General features: G+C 36.9%; 1 protein-coding gene across 1 annotated transcript; it reads left to right on the forward strand.

Moving 5' to 3' along the window:
- The first annotated feature begins 3,831 nt into the window (after positions 1 to 3,831).
- Positions 3,832 to 7,698, forward strand: LOC113761434. Its single transcript, XM_027304422.1, has 6 exons — positions 3,832 to 4,507; positions 5,173 to 5,520; positions 5,711 to 5,875; positions 6,036 to 6,089; positions 6,194 to 6,340; positions 6,821 to 7,698. Exons 1-6 carry the CDS (start codon positions 4,253 to 4,255, stop codon positions 7,196 to 7,198), a joined length of 1,347 nt encoding a protein of 448 aa, XP_027160223.1. The 5' UTR covers positions 3,832 to 4,252; the 3' UTR covers positions 7,199 to 7,698.
- The last annotated feature ends 3,806 nt before the right edge of the window (positions 7,699 to 11,504 follow it).

Consider the following 11,504-nt stretch of genomic DNA (forward strand, 5'->3'; position numbering starts at 1 on the left):
CAACTTTATGGGAATTTGAATTGATGGTAAAATTGTGGGAATATGGATGGTTTTTCACTCATGGTTTGTAGCCAATGATGACATAGTTTGTTTCCCTCTTGATATAAATAAGCTTGGAAAATCTAAATGCATTAAATGTGGTATGTTTATAGTAACAACAACTTACATTGAATAAGGGTATTTTAGAGAAATTAAAATACAACTACATTCTTCAATTGGAAAATGAATTACAATTTGGGACAGACAAAAAAGGAAAACAGGACTATCAAAGTGGGATGGAGGAGTACTAAACTTTTTTGAACTGCTAAATTCCTCAAGTCAGCCCCATCAACTTTGAAATGCACGTCAACTAATAAGGGTAGACAGATACAAGCCTACAAGCCTATTTGGATTGCAAGTTTTTTGAAATTTTTGCAAAAAAATATAAAAATGTGATATATATGATATAAAAATGTGTTGAACAAATTTTTCTAATCCAAACAAGCCTTTAATGTAGTGAATGTAGTGTGAGTGAAAGGATTTGAACTTGGACCTCTCACTTAGACTCTTTTTTCCAAATCACTCAACCCAACCTTGCCACAGTATATTTGTTGTCTAATGCTAGAGTAAATTAAGGAACAACTGCATGATTATTACACGGGTAATTAATGGTACTACTTGATATTCAAATGTACAGTCCAGGCATGCTCCAAGGTAGTGATTATGATTAGTACTACTTACTACATTTTGAAGAAAAACTTGTTCAGCATGGTAAAATTTCAACTTTGCCAGCTCAAATGAAAACCAGTATAGAACCAGAAAAGTGGTTATTTACCTTTCCAGTTAGCAACATACACCTAATACGCCAATACACGGAAACAAAATGATTATTATCATGATATGTTTTTTTTGAACTTTTTTTCCCCCTAATCAGTGTTCCAAAGGCACTCGTCATACATGAAACTCACAAAAATTTCATAATTATTATTCTGCCAAACTTTTACTAAACCATTTCTCTGTTTAGTTTCAATAATATTAGTGAATATGTAAGTCCCTAATTAACGAGTTTGCCGGGCACACTGGTTTGATGAACCCTTCTTAATTAAGTACTACTGTTTTGTAAATAATGAAACGATTTTTTTTTTTTACTGCAATGATAACATTCTTATAACTTAATATCTTATTTTACTGGGAAGGAGAAACTAAAGAAACTGTATAAGTGATTATTAAGAATACAGATCGGACTATACCAAAGAGGTGCCCTGATACCTTTTTTAAATATTTTCAAATTAAGTGGAATTTAAACCTCTCGACCTAGAGTTCAAAAAGGAACTTAATCCCCCTGTTTGATGGTTACTGAGTCAAATCTCAGTAGTTGTAAATAATGAAACAAATGTAGATGAGATTTCTGTACAAGCTCTTGTGATAGTAGATCTTGGTGTGTTTGGACGGAGAAGATTTGAAAAAAATAATTTGCTTCACAAATTTCAATCATCTTTTTATCTTTTCAATCACCTTTTTATCTCACAGACATCACATCATAAAAGTGCTACAGTAATTATCTCAAATAAATCATCCAAATAAACTCCTTTGTTATCTCAAATAAATCATCCCTAACCTGAACTGGATTCACCCTTTGTTAGTATTTCGATATGGAGGGAGGGTGCTGACTAATTCAAGTAGCAGTACACAGCACAAGACACAAATAAAAACAAATAGAATTCAGTAAGGCCACAACTTTTAGCTTAATTAGATGCAAGCATCCAATCACACAAACACAAGAAGTGGATTGGACTTATGTGGAGATTAGGGTTCGTGTTTGGACATCTCTAATCAAGCAGTTCTTCTTCTAACTTCTAATTCCATTTTCTTGTCAACAACACATGCAAGAATTTTTTTTTTTTTTTTGTCTTCCCCAACTATGCTATGCATGCCAAAAACAAAAGTCCTTAATTTAATGACTAATTGGGAACCGTGTTCTTGCAGATATTGACCCACCACTACTACTACTACTATAAAAAATAAACACTTTGACCACTGCCACAGCATATGAGTGAATCGAGTATGAGTTTAATTAATTGTTTTTAAGTATATTTATGTATGTATAGCTGGTACAAATGGTTTTATTAGGATTACAAGCACAGAATCTTGGTCTAGAGAATAATCATGGACGAAGCTCCATGTTGCAGCAGACTAGTGATTCGCTCGCTGTGCCTTGAGTATAGTAAAGAAACCAAAATTCAGCATCAGCAAATGGGTTTTTTTATGATGCATGACAGACAACGTCTGAAAATGAACGATGAACTAAAAGTGCATAATATTCTACCAAGAAAATGAATGATGAACCACGATTTCTACCAAAAAGAAGAAGAAGAACAGCAAACCACAACGTCTGGAATCCACATCCATTTACTTCAGAATTACACAAGGACAGAAGGGGATCAAGAACAGAGTATAAGTATCACGGCAGAAAAGAAAGGTGTTACACAATGTGTAAAATAAAAGGTTTTCCTAAGTTATCTTCAATTCAAAATACACACTTGCTCTTTCTTGGTTAAGTATATATAATACGGCATTACTCCTAACGTTTCTGGAAAAAAAAAAAAACAGCAATAATCACACCAAATTTTTGGCTGGTGGCCACCACCAAAGCATTAAAACTTAATGAGGTGAGGGGTCAAGAGTTCAAACCTTACCTCCCACCAATTGCCACAATATATAGGTTTGTTGAACAAAAATTCATACGGGTGCATAGTGCACCTCGTATGGTCTGGTGGAGGTTCAGTTCCCTCCGAGTTATTCCTGCATCCGTCTCTTCAGATCTCCCCTCCTCCTAATATAAAATAGTGTACGCACTCGTATGACCCGGTGATAGTTCAATCTTTTCCAAGTTATTCCTGTGTGTATCTCTTCAGATTTCCCCTCCTTCAATATAAAATAATATAGGTTTATCGTATCCGATATATATCGATAAATATATATATATATATATATATATAACACGGCAATGTTCGACCTTCAGTTTCATTTTGTTTTTTTGAGCTCCAAACTGAATGGGCTGACAGATATGGGAAGAAAACAAATTGGAAAAGTGAAACGGTAACATATTTTGAAATGGAGGAGGGAGGATGGGTAGAAGACGGAAATGAAGCAGGTGGCTGAGTAGAGTACCGAGTAGTAGGGAAGCAGCGGGGGAGTGAGTGTGGACCATTGTCCCAAAGCGACAAAGCAAAACCAAGTTGGGAACCGAGTCCACACTCATTCCCCCTTTTTTTTTTGTCATAGTCTCTCTCTCTCCACTCCTCACTCCGTCGTCATACTACTTACCCACCCACTTTTCCACCGTCCTCTCCTTTTTTACCCCTCGTGTCCCAAATTTTTATCACATCACAAAAAATGGGATCAATCGTAAATGTCAATAGGAGTGAGAAAAAAAAAATCATTAGAAAGGTCAAATTAATACGGAACGGACAGTAGCTGTTTGGACTGGACGGTAGCTGTTTGGATTGTTTTTTTTTTTTTATAAAAAATTACTATAACGATTTGATATATATGAAATAAAAAATAATTAAAAAATACGTTAACAGAAAATGAAATAATTTTTTTTAAAAAAATTATAATTCAAATATTAATATTTTTTTATGAATATTTTTTTAAATATTTTTTTATTTTATATATTAAATTGTTACAGTAATTTTTTTTATAAAAAATTTAAAAAAATTGCATCCAAACGTAGGAGTGCTACTTTATAGAGAGGGCGAGGAGGGAGGGAAGGAGAAAGGGATGGAGCCACCACTATAAGGTGCATATATAAATAGATTTATTGGATTTTTCAGCTGGAAGAAAGAAAGACAGAGGGGAGGTTTTTTTCTTTTCTACTTAGCTTTTCTTTCTTTTAGACTGAAACCCAACTTGGGAGTTGGGAACGCAAGGAGGAGAAAGGGGAAAGAGGGTGCGCAGGATAAGGATTATAGGAGCACGTACTAGAGAGTAGTGGTTGTTCCAGAGGGAGGCTGCTGCTGCTGCTGCTCCTCCAAGGACTCTCGTGCTAGTAGTCTGCTTCATTGTCCATCCATCAATCCATCCATCCGTCCATCCGTCCATGGTTCAGCTGCCTTTTCGGTGCACGAAATGCACTACTCTTGTTGTAGTGTAGTGTAGTGTGGTGTGGTGTGTGGTAGTGAAAGTTGAAAAAGCCAAACTTACTTCTCCTACTCTCATTTTTTTTTTCCTTTAAAATTTTTGCTTAGTTGGGCTTGGTGGGGTGAAGAAGATGACGGGTGCTGAGCTGTTTGGCACCAGCTGCTGCCAGCAGAGGAGGAGGAGGAGGAGGAGAAGAGGGGATAGTTTAGGAGTGAGAGTGGCCGTTTTGTTCCTCATTTACCTGTGCGGTGTTGGTGGCGGTGGCGGTGGCCGTGGCTTCATCTCGCTATCTAGCGCCGCTAGATTGAGTGGTGTTTCAAGGCAGAAATTAGAGGTCCATAAGCACTTGAAGAGGCTCAACAAGCCTCCTATCAAAACCATTCAGGTTCCCTCTGGCTGCCTCTTTTACTACTAGCTCTTTTTTGATTTGTTTTGTTTTTGGGGGTGGGAGGATACTTCTTTTTTCTTGTTTGTTTCACTTTCTTTCCATCTTCCCGTGAGTTTGCAGTTGATTTTTCAAAGAATGTGTGTGGATGCAAGAAGATTGAGTTTTTTTAGATCTTCTCTGCAAGCATTAGTACGATTTTCCAAAAATGTGGGATGAATTTCTACTCTCTTTTATTCTAATGCATTGAATCTCGACTCCTTTTTCTGATTTTCCTTGGCCTCCATTTAATGCTTGAAGGGTATTTACGCCGCTTTTATGATTTCAGTTTTTCTTCTCTCTTTCTTGGGTTTTCCTGGCCAGTAAAGTTGCAATCATACTCTGATCATTCCAAGCACCTACCCCCGGGTCCTCTGTTATCCTTTAGCTCCAATGATTCCATTGTTCTTTTCTTTCCGTGGATTTTCTTGGTGGTTTGATTCGTGTTTTTTTCTACATTAAATGTTTAGTTTTCCCACTGACTGAGCAGATTTTCTTCTTGCTAGTCCTTTATTTCAATATTGCCTTGAATTATCTTGGCAGAGGAGGAGATTTTAGGCCTGCAAAAGCAAATTTTTGAGCATAAAAGATCTGATTTTTTTTCATATAATGATAATGATGAACAGAGCCCAGATGGGGATATCATTGACTGCATACCCGTCTCTCATCAACCGGCTTTCGATCACCCTTTCCTCAAGGACCACAAGATACAGATGAGGCCAAGCTACCACCCCGAAGGGCTTTATGACGAGAACAAGGTGTCCGAGGGAACTAAGCAGAGCAGAGCTAACCCCATCACTCAGCTGTGGCACATGAATGGGAGGTGTCCTGAGGAGACTATACCCGTGAGAAGAACAAAGCAAGATGATGTCTTGAGAGCCAGCTCTGTCAAGAGATATGGAAAGAAGAAGCACAGAAGCATCCCCAAGCCCAGGTCTACTGACCCTGACCTCGTCAATCAAAGTGGTCATCAGGTACGCTAAGCCACCGTTGCTGCTTCCTTCTTTCTTCTTTCTTTCAACACCAAAAGAAGAGAAAGAAAGAAAGAAAGAAATGAGAAATCGACTTTCTTTCTTTTTTACTTGTTTATTGATTTTCTTTTTTCCTCTTAAAGTTGCTTTAAAATTCTGAAGCAAAAGCTTTTATTTGTTTTCCGGGGACCAGCATGCAATAGCATATGTTGAAGGGGACAAGTATTATGGAGCAAAAGCAACCATTAATGTTTGGGAACCCAAAATCCAGCAGGCCAATGAGTTCAGCCTGTCTCAACTATGGATATTGGGTGGTTCTTTTGGTGAAGATCTGAACAGCATTGAAGCTGGCTGGCAGGTATGGTACTTTTGACTAAAACCATTTCAATTTCTGCATGACACGTATTGATGTAAACGCTTGGATGGTGGTATTGATGTAAAGACTTCAAGATGCTTTTAATATACGTTTTGCACTATTTTAGCCTAATTGAAAGATGCATGTGATTGATTTCTAACAGGTAAGCCCTGACCTTTATGGTGACAACAACACGAGGCTTTTTACCTACTGGACTGTAAGTTGCCCAAAGATTTGTTCTTCTCAAATGAGTTTCATCTACTATCAGCTGATGAGTGACAATAATGGCTTCTTATGCATCCCTTGGCTTAAAATTTGCAGAGTGATGCATATCAGGCCACGGGTTGCTACAATCTGCTTTGCTCTGGGTTCATTCAAATCAACAGTGAAATAGCAATGGGTGCAAGCATCTCCCCTGTTTCTGCCTTTCGAAATTCCCAATATGATATCAGTATTCTCGTCTGGAAGGTAAAATCCTAAACTTGCACCATCCTTCCCCTTCTGTGAGGTCAGAGGTTGGTGAGCACTTGCCATAAAAAATTTTTAATGAGAAAAATGAAGATGATCAGTCAAGTCAAGGTTGGATTTGGGCATCATTATGCCCAAATAAAAGTAACTGTAGACAGCACAATAAAATAAATTTTGGTGAAAGTAGAAGAGTATTTTATTCTTGAGAGGCTGAGAATCTTGGCATTTGAACTCTCTGACCAATCAACCAGCCTCATGTGGTGGGCTTGATTAGGAGTTTAAGTTCCACTTGTTCCAATTATTACCAGAGCTTTAACTAGTTTAACTGGAAGCTCCTCTGGATTAATTCTTTGACCAAGTTTGATGCGGGCACATGACCATTACTTTATTACACTAGTATATTGATTTATTAGAATTTGTGTGTTTCCATCAGTTGATCGATCAAGTTCTGAATATCTTCATCTTGATAACGTTGTGTAGGATCCAAAAGAGGGGAATTGGTGGATGCAATTTGGGAGTGACTATGTTTTGGGATACTGGCCATCTTTCTTGTTCTCGTACCTGGCAGACAGTGCTTCCATGATTGAGTGGGGTGGGGAGGTGGTGAATTCAGAACCAGATGGGAAGCACACCTCAACCCAAATGGGCAGCGGTCATTTCCCTGAAGAGGGCTTTGGCAAATCAAGCTACTTCAGGAATGTTCAAGTGGTTGATAGCTCCAACAATCTCAAGGCTCCCAAAGGTCTTGGCACCTTTACTGAGCAGTCCAACTGCTATGATGTCCAGACTGGCAGCAATGGGGATTGGGGCCATTACTTTTACTTTGGAGGCCCTGGTAGAAATCCCAATTGCCCTTGAACAACTACCCCCAGCCCCACAAAGAAAAAACCTAAAGGGAAAAAAAAATAAAAAGTAGCTACTTCCTCTGTATTATCCGATGTAGTCTCCTACCTTACCCCCTCTAGATCTGTCTGTCTCTCCTCATTGTACACCACCACCATCCCTCTTTTTTCCATTTTGGTTTAGGTCGAGTTAGTAAAAATGCCACCTTTTCAGTAGTTGGAAGTTTTGTCCCTCTTGATAAGTAAAATTGGGGGGGAAGCGGCCTCAGTTTCTCAGAAGCTCAAAAGAAACAGGGCCTTTGTTAGTTTCTTTATAGCGGTTTGTTCCTTTCTTTCTTTCTTTGATGCTCCACTCTTGGGAGTGCTATTGTGACTAGAAATGGTCTGAGTGTAGTAGCCTAATTGCAGCCTAAATTAATTCTGCAGTACAGGAAAACAAGAAGAGTGTGTATGTGTGGAAAAGCTGTTTTGTCAAATGTGGATTCAAGTAGATAGATACGAGTGGTTTGATTACAATTATTGCTCCTAGAGATGCATGCATGCTTCTCGTCTCTGCATGTGAGCCGATGACTTTCAACGTCACCTTTTCGTAAAGTGGCATTCCTATTCCTCCTATATATAGAAAACGATAATGCCCATCTCTCCGACAAATGACTGTTCATGCAAACGATAATTTCCATTGAAAAATCACCAGGCTATCGATCTTGGATTCGTGATGGAAGGAAAGAGTATATGGTGATTGCTTGGTGGGTCTCATATTTTCTTCCGGCTGCAGAGGGGGGAGGGGGATCGCAGTTATACTGCCAGACGCATATAAATAATTTCAGTGGGATTCGTTTATGGTGGTGTGGGGTTTTAGTTTTTGGGGTATGTAATTGTTTCTGATCACTGATCAGATCGATTTTCATTCATGGGATATTGCTCAAACAAGCATTTATTAAAGCTTTGAATGTTATTAGTAATTGAATGTACGAGTTCCACTCCCTGCAGCAGCTTAGCATAGCAGGCAATAAAAATTGGTGGATTTCTGGACAGTCAGAAAAAATCTCTTCATTTTGTGCTGGTGGTGCGCGTAAATAAATCACTTGAAACGAATCACCTCGTCAAGGCAATATATGAAAGAGAAGCAGAGAGTCTAAGAGGTGTTTTGAGTGCAGACAACTTGTTTGCAACAATTTCTTAACTCACGTACATTAAATCGTTATAATATCTTTTTTTATAAAAAGGAACCAGACAGTAGGCAACAATTAAGGGCGGGGGTGGAGGGGGGGTGGGAAGGCACAAACTGTTTTAACTATGTATAATGCACATTCTTTGAACCAAATTCTCCGGGGCAATTAAATCCTATTCCTACCCTACCCTCCTTCATCAAAGTTTTGGTTCTTCTTTACCGTATGGAAGGAAGGAAGGAATGGGATTGCTGTTGAAATTTAGTGTAATGAATGGTGTTTGTGCTAAGTATTCGAGAACAAACATCAAATTCTGAAGAAGAAGGTTCTGATTCAGCGTCCGACCCTCAAAACTAATTCGAGGATTCCGGACAGCAACGATTAGCAAAGACAACCGCTGCATACCAAATAATATTCTACTATGAAACACAAATAATAATTAATGATTCTGCAATCAATAATGGTACATATCGAAATACTGCCACATTGCATGTTCAGCTAGCCCTTGGCTTTGATGATGATTTCCTTCTTCCAAAGAAAACGAAGGGCTCTCTGGATCCACATTAATTCTCTTTCTCATCCAAGAATCAAAAGAGTGGATAGAAGTTGCATGCATTAAACTGATAGGGAGAGGGAATTAAGCTTCAGGAGTATTTATTGGGGTAGTGCCTGCGTACTCCAACTTCAAGATCTCTCCATGCAGACACAAACTCAAAAAATTGTAGATGAAATATTGAATCTTATTTGTTTGAATCAACATAAGAAAAAAAATACGAAAGTTACTTTATATTGCAACAAAAAAAGAAGAAGATTAATACTGACTAAAACTCATATATAAGTCCAACAAATCATTTACATGATATTTTTGAAACTTTAATACATTTAAATTTCATTTTATCTTTGGAAATTATAACTCTTTTTTAAAGAAATTTTAAAAATCCAATACGAATCAGGTATCTAATTGATTCAATCCACATAACGCAGATACCCGAATATCTAAATAGATATCTGCATTAGCAGATTCGAATACGGATCATAAAATAACTGCTCTCCAAAAAAAGCAGTTATTATACGGGCTCTGATTATCTTCCAAAAAAAAACAAAAGAAGAAAAGAAGACAAAATTTAGAAAGTGTATCTGACTTTCTTTGAACCAAAATGCAGCAAGCATAAGCATACGGGCATTATTTCTGATGCGGATGGGATGTGCTCCAACACTTTAATCAGCCCACTCACTATAAGGCTACTGCAAAGCCTTGCATGAATATATTCTTATAATCAAGCAATTGAAGCGATAATTCTTGTCATGTCATGTGGTTACTTCTTATTAGAGGTACTATCGAGCCGAGTTGAGCTCGAGTAGCACCATACTCGAACTCGAACTCGATCAGAATCAGTGTTACTCGAGCTCGAGTTCGAACGGGTAAATATATTTGGACTCGAGCTCGACTTGATAAAATAAAATAAAACTCAAATTCGACTCGTTTGAACTCAAGTAAGCTCGAGTAAATATCAAGTCCGATCTACTCGAGGTCGAGCTCGAGTTTTGAAATAAACCTATAAATTTTTTCTCAAAATATATAATATATAAATATAATATGAAAACTCAATTAAACTCGTCGAGCACTCGAGTATTTATTTTTGAAACTCGAACTCGACTCGTTAAATATAACGAGTAACTCGAGCCAAGCTTTTTACGAATAGCTTGTCGAGCGGCTTGACTTGATCGCACCTACTTCTATTGAGTATTTGGCGTACATGATTTTATTCTTGCTCACGTGTTTTCATCGTACTATTAAGAATCACACTTCGCATGAACTTTTTGTATTGTTTTGCTTGTCATTTGGGTTCCATAAGTGATAGTACTACAATACTCCAAGTGTTAATTGTGATTTGAGTTACTTATGAATTGAACTCAAGAGTTTATAAATTTTGATAGTGTATGCTCTCGTGTTTCAATCTTCCTACTTTTTCCATACAAGATTGTTAGTAATTCATTCATATGTGCTTTTTCTAATGGCATGGCACAACCTAGCTGTAAGTAGGGGTTTCGGATCGAATCTGAATTAGCGGGTATTTGATGCATCGGATTGCATCCGGCTCAAGAAATTAAGCGGGTCAAGATGATCGGATTCAAATATAATTTTTTGTGATCCAGGGATATCCGATCTGATCCATATGGTATATTTTATTTTTTAAGAATTTTTTATGCATTAAATCCACTAATTTATAATAATTTTATCTCTTGTTTATTTATTTATTTTTATATCTATGTCCTCTTTTTAAAATAGGCTTTCTTTGCATATGGTGTTAAGTTTTTAAATACATTATCATATGATTTGCTGATTAAAAAAATTATAGATGAAATATTGAATCTTATTTGTTTGAATCAACATAAGAAAAACAAAATACGAAAGTTACTTTATATTGCAACAAAAAAAAGAAGATTAATACTGACTAAAAACTCATATATAAGTCCAACAAATCATTTACATGATATTTTTGAAACTTTAATACATTTAAATTTCATTTTATCTTTGGAATTTATAACTTTTTTTTAAAGAAATTTTAAAAATCCTATACGAATCAGATATCAAATTGATCTAATCCACATAACGCAGATACCCGAAATTACATTGGATTATATACTCCCTAAAAGATAAATGATAGTAAATAGGTAAATCACATATTCTTGCAATTATATGGATGAGGAAATTACTATAGTAAGTATTGATTAAACTTTCCTAATTTCATCCACAAAATCGAGTCCATTAATTGTGTGAGAATCTCTCTCATGAGTATTTTATTTATTTACTCTCTTTATTATTATTATTAATTATTTTTTTGTGGGTGTGTGTGGTAAGTTAATAATTAGCAAAATGTACTAGCCCAATAATCATGTTTCCGGGTACTTTGGTAATTTACCTCAAAATTCTCATTCTTGTCTGAAAACCTTTGTGCTCCTACGCTCAATTTGGGAGATTGGTCACACTCTCCCTCCCAGCCTCTCCATGCTTTCCCATAATTAAATCCTTGCCGTTGATGCTCGTATCTTACTTGAGCGTACCATCACGGTCCAGCATCTCGTTTGGACAAAATGTTCGGCACCAGACATGATAGACCTGGCTGTTACAATATTTTATTTCAGTTGTAG

Source organism: Coffea eugenioides, chromosome 1 (assembly GCF_003713205.1).
Source record: "Coffea eugenioides isolate CCC68of chromosome 1, Ceug_1.0, whole genome shotgun sequence".
NCBI lineage: Eukaryota > Viridiplantae > Streptophyta > Magnoliopsida > Gentianales > Rubiaceae > Coffea > Coffea eugenioides.

What these genes read in the sequence shown, in the direction of transcription:
- LOC113761434 (XM_027304422.1), top strand. Translation starts at nt 4,253, where the DNA reads ATGACGGGTGCTGAGCTGTTTGGCACCAGCTGCTGCCAGCAGAGGAGG. An exon ending in TCAATCAAAGTGGTCATCAG is followed by an intron (nt 5,521 to 5,710) that starts GTACGCTAAGCC and finishes TCCGGGGACCAG; the next exon opens with CATGCAATAGCATATGTTGA. An exon ending in TCAGTATTCTCGTCTGGAAG is followed by an intron (nt 6,341 to 6,820) that starts GTAAAATCCTAA and finishes AACGTTGTGTAG; the next exon opens with GATCCAAAAGAGGGGAATTG.